Here is a 13,761-nt window from a genome sequence, read left to right as displayed (position 1 = left end):
ACTTTCCAAAACATTAAGTCCAATTCTCAAAAGTGACTTAAACACTTAAAAGCCTAAGGGAAAGTCTACACTGGAGCCGGAGGTGTAATTCCCAGCTCAGATATACATACCTGCGCTAGCTTTGATCCTAACATGCTAAAACTAGAAGTATAGCAGCTATGGCAGGAGTAGCAGGACAAGTTATTGGCTTGAGCATGAACCTGAGGTTAGAGATGGGATTGTACTTGAGGCAGCTATACTCTATTTTTAGTGCGCTAGCTGCATCAGAGGTAGATGGGTATGTATACCTGAGCTGGAAATTACACCTCCATCTTCAGTGTAGAGACACCCTAAGTCTCACTGAAAGTCACCAGGACTTAGGCTCTCCTACATGCCTGAGTAACTTTTGAAAAATTTACCCCAGAGCTCATACAGCTCATTGGATCCCTACATGAGAAAACCCTTGTGCTGAATGAACAGTTGCTCAATCCCACCCTCTGGAACCATTGTGAAAAATAGTTCTATTCCTACCCAGATACTGACTTGTCCATTCCTACAGTAAAGTCAACCAAATCGTGTCATTGGTATCAAAGGCTCTGTCTTATTTATAATAATTAACATGAACCTTTGAACCTTTGTCCTTTTGATAAGAGGAGATATTCAAACAGAAACGTACATAGTCTCCTTCATGTACTCAGGTCAGAAACGCAAGGCTTCCAGAAATGCTGCCTCACTGTCACTTTCAGTAATGTCCCTATAGGGCAGATTAGAATCAGGGCAATAATTTATGTGTTTTCTTGAACAAGACAAGAGATAGTGGGAGGTTTTCCTGAACAGAGCCTAACAGCTTTTAATTAAGCTGGCACCCTGCCTTCCTAAACAGAAGCATTAATGATGTCTCTAGCAGTAGACACTATAGCTCCTTGCTCATGTCCACTAACCATGAGGGACATGTGTCAGACTTACAGGCAGAGGCCTCTAAAGGGATTTTCAGCAGTGCTTAGGGTTGGCCTAACTCTGCTCCCAGTGAAGTTAATGGAAATTTTACCATTCATTTTATCATTGACTTCAATTAGAGCACAGTTAGGTCAATCCTAAACACTGTTGAAAATCCCACCCGGAAGCTGTCCTATCACTTCTAGAACCTGGTTGGATGAAACTGGCCAAAACTCAACCAGAGAGATTTGAAAAACCAAAAACTATAGCAACCATTTGTCCCCACCAGATATGGTAGGGTGCCTCAACTGAAATGGCCAAATCAGTCTGATTATTATTTTAAGTGGGAAGATAGAAAACTGTTCAGAGTAAGAAATGTTCACAATATGTTTCAAGGTAAAAGCAGCTCTGCGATTTCAGAATGTGCATCACTTGAAATAGTTCGGTTAAGCAAGATCCTCTGGATCAGTGGTTCTCAATCTTTTTTTTTTTTTTTTTTGCAGACCACTTGAAAATTGCTGAGGGTCTTGGTTGACCACATTTGATCTTTCCAAATGTTGTTTGTACCGTTAGCTAACTATTGTAAAGCTGGGGCTGGGAAGGAGGGGAGTCGCTCCCTCTCTCCCCTACTGCAGCAGCCCCCGGGGCTGGAGCTGGGAAGGAGGGTGGTATCTCCCCCACTACAGCAGCCACAGAGCTGAGGCTGGGCATGAGGGCCGTCTATCCCCAGCAGCCGCAGCCCTGGAGCTGGGGAAAGTCACCTCTTTCTCTGGCTACTGCAGCCCTGCATGTCCCAAATTCCCCCCCAACCCCTCTTCTCACCCCACTGCTCCCTCCCACCTATCCCCTGTTCCTCCCAACACCACCACCTCACCTTACATGTGTGTCTTCTCCAGGGTCCAGGCATCTAATTAGTGGAGCCACACCTATGCGGCTCACTAATTAGATGGGTGGCCCTTCATTCTCTTGTGTGCAGCCACCCAGACACACATCTTAGAGGGAACTATCTGCGGACCACCTGAAATGGAGCTCGCGGACCACTGGTGGTCCACGGACCACAGTTTGAGAACCTCTGCTCTGGATGATATATTGAAGGAGAAGAAAACTTTCTTTGCCTCGATGACAGCCACAGCACAGAATTTAAAATATCTATTCAAAAAGTATTTATCCTCTGAATCGCAAACCCTGACACTAGTGTTCTGAATTCCATCTGCTACATTGTTGTTACTATGCCAAATTGTAACATCACTGCACATTCAGTGGAAAGGGTGTTAACCTGCAGCCAACCTCATCAGTTTCTATTCAGAAGATCTGTAGGACAGTCACTTGGAATTCTCTGAACAACTTTACGAAGAACTTTATTGTTTGGCTACCTCCTTGAAGCTATGGCTACCCTAGAAACTATTCCTAGTATAGCACGTCAATTAGGGGTGTGATTTTTTTTGTGTGTCTTTGACATTGATGTGCCTCCAAAAGCCCTACTGTAGATGCAGTTATACTGGCATAAAAGTGCATTTGCTGATATAGGCACTAAACTAGGGAGGCTTTGGCAAAGCTTTTCTAGTATATACCCAACCTCTAACAAGAATTAACGCTTAGCCTCTCCTACTGCAAAATCTACTTATGAGGTGAGAGATCCCTAGGTCTACCCTCCCCCATTTGCCAATTTTATTTTATTTTTAGGATGCCTTTATTTTGTTTTCTGTTTATTGAGAAGTTCCTTGGTCTTCTCTATAATTAAACATCAATTTTTAATGCTTGTCTTTTTTAAAAAGAAGTTGTTTCTGTTTATGGTGTATTTACTTTGTATCCCCTGCTATTTCCAGTGATATTTTGAATGTTCCAATATTGCTGTTGTTTGGATGTTTATATTTACAGAGAAAGATGGTGGAGCAATTCAGGCTCCAGGCTAGTCAAGGCTCTTAAAGTATTTCTCTTTGGAGAAAAAAATGCCTGTAATTGGTTCACTGATCACCACGTGCCCACCTACCTCTCCTTCAAGCTGAAGGTTCTGTTGGGGTTACTATGCCTGCCTGAGCCAGAGTTCTTCCATGTTTAAACTCTGTCCTTCCATGTTTAACTCTGATCGGCCTCAACAACCAAGGACAGGAATTGGAATGTGTAAATAGCCAGTTAGCAATTACGACCTTGCTCATGCCAGGTACCAAACAATAATGATGAGGTTTGCATGTTTCTAGCTGGGGAAGGGGTAATAAACTAAGGGTAAACAGGACCAAATAACTGTTTAGAGAGAAGTTACTAACAAGCTAGATTTATAGCCCTAGAATGATTTAGTTGCTTAAATGTATAAACATGCCTTCGGTAGAGAGGGGAGGGGGAGTAGAGAAGGGGTGGTAGAGAGGGGGAGGGGGGGGCTTAGTTGTAAAATGTATAAAGAAGAGAGAAACTGCTTTTGCTGGTGTGCTCGATTTGAGACTTGCCTGTCTCCTTGCACCACTTTGAGATCTCAAATAAACTTTGATTGTTTCTCCACCCCGGTATGTTTATTGGCGTGAAGCACTCCGGGCAACGAACCTCACTGTTGCTGTCCTCGGGCCCCTGTGCCGGCAACAGTTCCATACCCACTTTTTGTTGCATCTTTTTAAACAAAGATTTTATTTAGTTTGTATCCACCGTTTAGCTTGAAAGGAACTGATGACAGCATGCAGTGTCCCCGGCTGAAGCTACTAGCTCAGAGATGAGCTATGGGACTTCCCTATCCAATCTGTAGCATATTGGCCAAATATCAATCTGCTACAGTTAGGTATTTTTGGAGAAAGACAATTAAAGGCAAGTAATTATTTCTTCTTGATGTCTTAAATATCAAACTTTAATGCAACATTGTTACTGCACATTTATTATTTAATTATTTGTAGTGCAGTAGCACGCAGAGGCCCTATTGTGCATTCACTTTGCACACACACAATGAAGACAGTTGCTGCCCTAAAGAGTTTACAATCTGTGTACATTCATATTTATGCATTTATTCGTGTGGAGAGACTTGTAACTTCCACATGCTTAGCTGAAGGACATGGGCACAATTCCCCTTCACATCACGAGTCAAGCAAGAGCCATGTGTGACAAACCACAGTATAGCCACATTCTTCCAAGGAGTGTAATGTTAAGTATTCTATTGAGGTAGAAGGCACCACCACTATGCTCCTTAAGTAAGTGTGTGCTAGCTGCCATTCACTGCTACTGTCTCATTGTTAGGACTGGAGGGTTAGGAAAGGGGCGAGGACCGAGGAGCTGCTGATAAAGTGTGAGTTACTTGTTGCAGAAAAGAGGTAATCACCCTCCATCTGTCCATAAACTAATAATGATGAGTATTAAATTTGTACTAGGACAGGTCTAGTAGCAGCTCAGAAATACAAAACTATAGTTACACAGCCCTCTTGCTAGTGGTTATGTATGAGAGGGAATTGTTTTATCATTTATAATTTATGATCCTAAAAAGGATTTTCAGACAATAGAATAGAAACAAGTACATTTGGTTAGCCCATATGCCAAACTTTGGTGCTCTACCATCAGTAATGTACAAGACATGGTCAAATTTTACTCTCAGGTTTGCATGCATAACTTCTATTGAAGTCAAGGGTAGCTGCATGCATATATCTAAGGGTATAATTAGTCAACAGTTACCTAGCTTTAACTTCCAACCACTAATAAATTGCACAATCCTGTCCTTATGTAAGTATCATTAATTTCAATAGTTTTTGCAAATATCCCAGAAGTGCAAAACTACATTATATTCATGTAAATCATGACAAAGTTCCTCTACTGGGCGTTTGCATTTACATACACTAAGAACCCAGTATGATCTAATTCAGCGGTTCTCAACCTGTGGAGTTTTAATGGGGGTCACCAGAGCTTGTGTTAGACTTGCTGGAGCCTGGGGCCGAAGCCTGAGCCCGGCCGCCTGCAGTGTAGAGACACCCTAAATCTCACTGAAAGTCACTGTAGCTTCAGCCCTGGTGGCAGGGCTCAGGTAACAGCCCCCCATTTGGGGCTGAAGCCTTTGGACTTTGGCCCCCCAGCCCAGGACGATGGGGTTTGGGCGGGCTCAGGCTTCAGTCCCCCTTCCTGGGGTCGTGTAGTAATTTTTGTTGTCAGAAGGGAGTTGCGGTGCAATGAAGTTTGAGAACCCTGATCTAATTTATATATGTTCTACATTGTAATTCTATGCTAGTGAGTTTTAATACTGCATGCCAATATTTTCATCAAACCAGTGTTCCTCTGTGATAGGGACAGCCAGATCCTCTCTCTCCCATTTATGACATCTTATCAAGCATAAGATTATGTTTATCTAGCAAAACAATCAGTAAATAAACCCGACAATGCATGTTCTAACACAAGCTGTGGCTACAGCCTTCACAGAAAAGCCTGATTGGTCCAACAAGATAATACAAAACATCTTACCACATGCTATAGAACTGTTTGGAGACAAAAGGGCAGATTAGTGGGGTGAAAATTAACACACTTGCTGCTGAGTAGTTGCTTCTTCATGTGCTGAAGGATTTGTATGACTTTAGGCTTATTTAGCCTTCTGTACAGGGACTTTTCCCTATGCATGTAAATCTGTTTCTCTGCAGACCATACACTGATTGTGTCTAAACTGCATGCTTCTTTCAGCCGCTGTGGTGTACATCCCGGGGTAGGTCCCTTCCCTTGCATGGGTGTGATTAGCAGTGTAGCTTGAGGCATGAAATGTTCGGGAGAGGAGGAGACGAAGGAAGCTGCTGAAGCCTTTCCCTGCTTCCTAGCCTCTGCCAGAGCGTTTCGCTGAAATGAGTAGCTACACACCACAGCATGGACGCAGTGCACTTTTCACTGCAGCGTGTAGCTACCTGTATCCTATACTCTGCCAAAAGTGTTGTGAAGTGTAGACATAGCCTTCGACACTAACGTTTGTGAATCTGATAGCATGATCAGAAAATTCTGTCCAAAAGACACGCAAATTAATTTTCCCTTTTCTTCAACACATCAGGAGCATCATGAACAACAATACATATATATATTATTCTTAGTTACTCGCTCTTGGCTTAAATTTAAATTGTGGGCTCTTTAGGGTAGGGGTTATTTTTGTGTCTGTATGGCGCCTAGCATATTTGAATGCTCAGTGAATAAATATAGCTGCAGTAAGTATCTGAGCCTTAAATCCTTCCCCTCCTAACCACAGTTAGGTTGAACTTTTTATTCTTCTTCGAGTGCTTGCTCATATCCATTCCATTAGGTGTGTGCGCGCCGCGTGCACGATCGTCGGAAGATTTTTACCCTAGCAACACCGGCGGGTCGGCTGTGGCGCCCCCTAGAGTGGCGCCTTCATGGCGCTGAATATATACCCCAGCCGACCCGGCGCCCCCTCAGTTCCTTCTTACCGCCCCTGACGGTCGTTGGAACTGTGGAGCGCTGCTTAGCTGTTCTCCACTTTCCCTAGCTTATCTTGTTGTATCATAGTTGTAGTTATAGTTATAGTCCTAGAGTTTGTTGTAAATTAGTTAAGTAGTTTTAAAGTTGTTCTAAATAGTCCAGGGGATTAAGGGGGTCGTCTCCCCCCTTTCTCCCCCGGCCGCGGGGCCGGGCTCATGCCCAACGCTCCCGGCTTCAAGCTGTGCGCCTCCTGCGCTAAACCTATGCCCACGAGCGACCCGCACGAATCCTGTCTGAAGTGCCTGGGAGAGTCACACCAGACAGACAAGTGTAAAATCTGTAAGGCCTTCCGTCCGAGAACCAAGAAGGAGCGGGACTTTCGGCTCAGGCAACTTCTGATGGAGGCGGCTCTTAGCCCGGACACTCCTTCCACGAGCAAGGCCCCGGCACCTAGCACCTCGGTGCGCAGTGCCCCGGCGGCACCGGCTGCGACGACCACGCGAGTGGCGTCAGACAAGCCCCCCCGGCACCGGACCTCGTCGGCACCGCAGACACAGCAAGTGCCTCGGCGCCGGTCCTTATCCCCAGGGCATAAAAAAGCCCATAAGACGGGGACATCAGTGCCGAAGACGCCAGCTCCCCCAGTGCCGGGGGTAGAGCCGCGTCCACCGGTGGAGCAACGAAAACAGGTGCCTCCGGCACCGTCGACTCCGGCGCCGAGGCCGTTGAGTCCGGTGCAGATAGCGTCTCCCCCCAGGCCGGCGGTGATACAGTGCCTCCCGTCGACTCCAGAGACCTTCGCGGCGGCGAGAGACTTAATAGCTCTCACGGAGCCGGCACCGCCTCAACCACCGGCACCGACTGCACCGTTGACTCGCACGGTCCAGTCGAGGGGGAAACCTGCCTTGATGCGCCCGCCATCACAAGGGCTGGAACCTCGGCACCGATCCAGGTCCCGAAGCAGGTCCCCACGCCGCTCGCAGTCCCGGCACCGAATACCGTCTCGGCACCGGTCGTACTCGCGGCCAAGATCTTCTTCGCGGCACCGCTCTTCGTCTCGGCACCGATATGATCGTCGGCACCGATCAACGTCGAGACGTAGCTCTCGGCACCGCTACGGTCGACGCTCGACGTCGAGGGGTCGCTCCCGGCACCGGGCATACTCCAGGTCCTCGTCGAGGTCCAGATCCCACTCCCGGCACCGACGAGGTCATCGGCACCGGTCGCGATCCCGGCACCGATCGCCGGCACCGCGCAGAGATAGATCATCTCCGGACCGGCACCGTGCGGCACCGCAGCCCACCGGGATGGTTTCATCTCTCTCGGCACCGCCATGGCCGTCTAGATCGGTGTCTCGTTCCTCGGAGGACCTGTCGAGATCGGCATACCCCCCTCAAGGGCACGCCGAGGAACAAAATTTCGGCCACTGGCAAGAGATGGCAGAGGACCACTCTCATGGACCATCTCACTGGTCGTTTTGGACCCCGTGGGCGTACCACCAAGAGCAAGGGGCTCCAATACCATCGACCTCTCGCTCGGGTCACTCGGTCAGAAGGGCCCCAGAATCCACCATCTCTCGGCCTCCGCCAGGAGGCATGGAGGCTTCGGTGTCCACGCCACCCGACACCAGGGACCCAAGTGCAGGTGATGCCCCGGCCCAAGAGCAAGGGGATCAGGACCCCCCCTTGGATCCGGTACCACCGGAGGCATCCTCTTCCTCCTCTCCGGACGAGGCAGTGGCGGGCACTTCATGTACGGGTCCCCCTCCGATAGATCTTCGGGCTCACCAGGATCTCCTGCGTAGGATGGCCCGTAATATGGACCTGCAGGCGGAGGAGATAGTGGAGGTGCACGACCCGATCGTGAACATCCTTGGAGCAGATGCCCCATCGAGGGTGGCGTTACCTCTGATCCGCACGATACAATCGAATGCGGATACGATATGGCAAACTCCTGCCTCCATTCCACCCACAGCGAGAGGGGTGGAAAGAAAATACTTTGTCCCCTCTAAGGTCTATGGGTACTTGTATACCCACCCCCAACCGTGTTCACTGGTGGTGGAATCAGTGAATGCACGAGAGCGCCACGGCCAGCAGGCTGCAGCGCCTAAATCAAAAGAGGCTAAGCGGCTCGATCTGTTTGGCCGTAAGGTTTACTCAGCCGGAGGGCTACAACTTAGAGCGGCGAACCAACAGGCGCTACTGAGCCGCTACAATTTCAACTCCTGGAACTCTATGGGGAAGTTTAAGGAGTTGATTCCCCAAGAGTCCAGGGAAGAGTTTGGAGCCATGGTAGAGGAGGGCAAGAAGGTGGCTCGGACCTCCTTGCAGGCCTCCTTGGACATTGCAGACTCAGCGGCGAGGACCCTGGCTTCGGGTATCGCTATGCGCAGGATCTCCTGGCTTCAGGTTTCGGGTTTGCCTCCGGAGCTGCAGCAAACCCTACAAGATCTGCCTTTTGAAGTTCATGGATTGTTCTCGGATAAGACGGACTCCCGCCTGCAGAGCCTCAAGGACTCGAGAACAATCATGCGCTCCCTGGGGATGCATGTTGTGGGCCCCCAGCGCAGGCCGTTTAGGCCGCAGCCTCAGCGCTTCTACCCCCCCCCCGCCTCGTCAGAGACAGGACTCGGCCCGAAGGCGAGGGCGAGGTGGTTTAGGAAGGTGGACCGGCCCTCAACCTGGCCAGAACCAGGGGCCACCTAGACCACCTTCAGGCCCCAGGCAGAACTTTTGAAGGTGCAGTCGAGGACGGCGCCCCAGTCATCCCCCAGGATCCAGCCCCCTCCTTTCGGGATCGCCTCTCCCACTTCCACCGTGCTTGGTCCCTTATAACTTCGGACCGTTGGGTCCTCCGCACGGTGGAGAGGGGATACGCTATCCAGTTTTCTTCATTTCCCCCCTCCTCCCCCCCTTCCCCGTCCCTCTTCAGGGACCCTTCTCACGAGCAACTTCTTATACAGGAAGTCTCTACGCTCCTCGCCATGGGGGCCATAGAGGAGGTTCCGGTGGATTTAAGGGGCAGGGGATTCTATTCCCGTTACTTCCTCATCCCCAAGTCCAAAGGAGGTCTGCGACCCATCTTGGACTTGCGCGGACTCAACAAATTCGTAGTAAAGTTGAAGTTCCGCATGGTCTCTCTGGGGGCCATTATCCCTTCCTTCGATCCTGGAGACTGGTTTGCCGCCCTCGACATGAAGGACGCATACTTTCACATTGCTATTTACCCGCCTCACAGACGCTTCCTCCGATTCGTGGTAAACAGGGTGCACTACCAATTTGCAGTCCTTCCCTTCGGCCTATCTTCGGCCCCACGGGTCTTCACGAAATGTATGGCTGTCGTGGCAGCGTACCTTCGTCGGCAAGGGATACAGGTGTTCCCGTACCTAGACGACTGGCTGGTACGCGGTCGCACCAAGGAACAAGTTCGCGATCACGTCCACATAATAGTGCGCACATTCAACAAGTTGGGTATCCTACTCAACAAGGACAAATCCACTCTAGAACCTACCCAGAGAATAGAATTCATCGGTGCGGTTCTAGACTCCAGACGCGCACAAGCCATCCTGCCAGACAATCGCTTTTGCACCATCACGAGCCTCATCCAGGGACTCAAGGCCTTCCCAACTACCACGGTGAGGTCGTGCCTTACCCTCCTGGGTCACATGGCTTCCTGCACGTACGTAACCAGGCATGCCAGACTTCGGCTTCGCCCACTCCAGACCTGGGTGTCATCAATATACCGCCCACATCGGGACAGCCTGAATATGGTGGTCACAATCCCGAACTCGGTCCTGACCTCCCTCACATGGTGGCTAGATCACAATGTGGTTTGCGAGGGGATGCCGTTTCACGCCCCACAACCCTCTCTGCACCTGGTCACAGACGCTTCATCTCTGGGTTGGGGCGCCCATCTCAACGAGCACCATACCCAGGGCCTGTGGACTGCACCTCAGCTAGCCCTACACATCAATGTTCGGGAACTGATGGCGGTGCGCCTGGCGTGCCAGGCATTTCTCAATCTCCTACGGGGCCGCTGTGTGTTAGTTCTCACCGACAACACCACGGCCATGTTTTACATCAACAAGCAAGGAGGAGCACGTTCGTCAATTCTATGCCAAGAGGCCATTCGCCTGTGGGACTTCTGCATCGCCCACTCAATCCATCTCACGGCATCGTTCCTCCCTGGAGTCCAGAACACTTTAGCGGACCGACTCAGCAGGTCCTTTCAAACGCACGAGTGGTCTATCCGTCCGGACATCATACATTCCGTCTTCCAGAAGTGGGGGTTTCCCCAGATAGACCTGTTTGCATCTCGAGACAACAGGAAGTGCCACGTGTTCTGCTCCCTGCAAGGTCGAGCCCCAGGCTCCCTCTCGGATGCGTTTCTCCTTCCCTGGAAAGACCACCTGTTTTATGCCTTCCCTCCGTTTCCTCTGGTCCACAAGGTACTGCTCAAATTGCGCAGAGACCAGGCACAGGTAATTCTGGTCGCTCCAGCGTGGCCGAGACAACATTGGTACACCACGCTGTTGGAACTCTCGGTTCAGACACCGATCCCGCTTCCGTTGTATCCGGATCTCATCACGCAGAACCACGGCCGGCTGCGTCACCCCGACCTGCAATCACTCCACCTCACGGCGTGGCTGCTCCATGGTTCACCCAGGCAGAGCAACAGTGTTCACACTCTGTCCAACAGATTCTGCTGAGCAGTAGGAAGCCCTCAACACGGACCACATACTTGGCCAAGTGGAAGCGGTTCTCCTGTTGGTGCGAACAACGAGCCACGTCCCCATTGCACGCACCTATTCCTCTTATTTTGGAATATCTCCTCTCCCTAAAACAGCAGGGGTTGGCGATATCTTCAATTAGAGTTCACCTGGCCGCTATATCGGCCTTCCATCCAGGGGAACTCGCGTCCTCGGTATTCTCTAACCCGATGGTCGTTAGATTCCTCAAGGGCTTAGACCGGATGTACCCACAACAACGTCAGCCCGTTCCGACGTGGGACCTCAACCTGGTTCTCTCCAAGCTCACAGGTCCTCCATTCGAGCCACTGGCCACCTGTTCACTTCTGTACCTGTCCTGGAAGACAGCCTTCCTCGTAGCCATCACCTCAGCAAGGCGCGTTTCTGAACTCAGGGCGCTTACATCCGAGCCCCCTTACACAGTTTTCCATAAGGATAAAGTGCAGCTCCGCCCACATCCTGCCTTTCTCCCTAAGGTGGTTTCTCCATTTCATATCAACCAGGATATATTTCTCCCGGTTTTTCACCCTAAACCACATGCTTCTCGCCAGGATCAACGTTTGCATTCCCTGGACGTACGCAGGGCCCTGGCCTTCTACATTGACCGCACAAGGCCCTTTAGAAAGACGACGCAACTCTTCGTTGCAGTGGCTGACCGAATGAAAGGCTCACCGGTCTCCTCACAACGCCTATCCTCCTGGATTACGTCTTGCATCCGGACTTGCTATGACTTGGCAGGTGTCTCAGCACCGCACCTCACCGCTCACTCCACGAGGGCCCAAGCGTCCTCGACGGCTTTCCTGGCGCAAGTTCCGATCCAGGACATTTGTAGAGCTGCGGTTTGGTCGTCAGTCCACACGTTTACAGAACACTATGCACTAGTGCAGCAGTCCAGGGACGATGCTGCCTTTGGATCAGCGGTTTTGCACACAGCAATGTCTCACTCCGACCCCACCACCTAAGTTGGGCTTGGGAGTCACCTAATGGAATGGATATGAGCAAGCACTCGAAGAAGAAAAGACGGTTACTCACCGTTGTAACTGTTGTTCTTCGAGATGTGTTGCTCATATCCATTCCAAACCCGCCCTCCGTCCCCACTGTCGGAGTAGCCGGCAAGAAGGAACTGAGGGGGCGCCGGGTCGGCTGGGGTATATATTCAGCGCCATGAAGGCGCCACTCTAGGGGGCGCCACAGCCGACCCGCCGGTGTTGCTAGGGTAAAAATCTTCCGACGATCGTGCACGCGGCGCGCACACACCTAATGGAATGGATATGAGCAACACATCTCGAAGAACAACAGTTACAACGGTGAGTAACCGTCTTTTTAACTGCATTAATATACAACTAAGTGTCTGGCCAAATATTCTGGAAAAAAAAATCTCACACTTTGCTTGTTTTTAAATTTGTGAAACTTTGAAATTACTGAACTATTTCATGCAAATTTTCTCCATCTCTTAAAGTACTGTATTATAAAATTCCTCACCTTTCTCCACTGATGTTCTTGTGAATAAGGTACTGGACTGGGACTCAGGAGATCTGCATATTTTCCCCAACTTTCCCAAAAGCTTGCCTCAGTTCCCTATCTATAAAATAGGGGCAATAATACTTCTGAACCTCACAGGGTACCGGTATTGAGGATAAATTCATTAATGTTTGAGGCATTTAGCTACTACAGTGACAAGGACCATAGAAAAGCTTGTAAATCTTGTTCTGATCTCTTTGTGGATGAATCTTTCATGTCCACTACATATAAGACAGAATTAAATGAGATTCAAATTTAAATAACACAATCAATTAATTAAAACAATCTATAAAATTATATATTTGAAGTCAACTCTCTTGGGTACTACTCACCTCTTGGAATTGCAGTAAGATTATTTCTCTCAATGGACAAGACTTTTAAAGAAGGAAGGAGATCATAAGTATGAACTTTTCTATGTTTATCAGTCCAGTGTGCAGGTTTATGTATCTCCGGTGTGACGTAATGGATGGTATTACCACTGAGATTTAGAGTTTCCAAAAGTGGTCAATTTCTAAAGCTATTTAAAGATAGCTCAGAAATCAGGTTATTACTAAGATTCAGGTATTTGATATTCCATTTTTCATCTCAGACCACAGTAAGGTAGTAATATTATTATAACTTAAATCAACTATTGTTACTGTTTGTGATATGTCTGTGGGGATAGTAGATTTTCCAGTGAAAGAACAATTCGTCAAGAACTTCCCATCCCACCAGCAGTCAGAATTGTAATAGATACCAACACCAGTCTGCTGTGATTTGGTCTCTGATAATCCGGTAAAATTCAGGCAAAGGACCAAAACTATGACTTTCACATAAGGCTTTGCCATAATATCTAGAAATAAATATGCAAAATTATAATAATTAAGGACCAAAGAGAAATCAGAAAAACCTTAAACGTGTTTCTTTAAAGTAAAGGGAAAAAAATTCACTGCCAGATCATATTAAACATTGTATTTCATTAAGAGAGTCACAATTACTTTGAAAAATGCACATTTAGTCTGAAGTTGCTAAAAACTTATTTTCAAATTTTCTTACTTTTCTCACAGATGATCAGTCCATAGCGCAGCCACTCAGAAACTTGTGAACTACTAACATCAGGGACTTTTGAACTCCAATTTCCTCTATTGTACATACTTATCAGGGAGCAAAGTCTACGAGTCATAATATGACACATAGATGTGGAATGATTCTCATGTTTTTAGTTAATA

At 48.6% G+C, this 13,761-nt stretch overlaps 1 protein-coding gene across 1 annotated transcript in view; it reads right to left on the bottom strand.

The window, feature by feature from the left end:
- LRRC66 (leucine rich repeat containing 66) overlaps positions 1-13,761 on the bottom strand; it is a 24,987-nt gene extending 11,226 nt beyond the window's left edge. Inside the window, exon 1 of the mRNA XM_024102604.3 lies at positions 13,589-13,761. Within this exon, the coding sequence (XP_023958372.3) occupies positions 13,589-13,727 (139 nt within the window). The 5' untranslated portion in view covers positions 13,728-13,761. The remainder of the gene's footprint in view (positions 1-13,588) is intronic.

Source organism: Chrysemys picta, chromosome 5 (assembly GCF_011386835.1).
Source record: "Chrysemys picta bellii isolate R12L10 chromosome 5, ASM1138683v2, whole genome shotgun sequence".
NCBI lineage: Eukaryota > Metazoa > Chordata > Testudines > Emydidae > Chrysemys > Chrysemys picta.
Note: the sequence above shows the minus strand (reverse complement) of the source record. Positions and strands in the feature narration are given on the sequence as shown.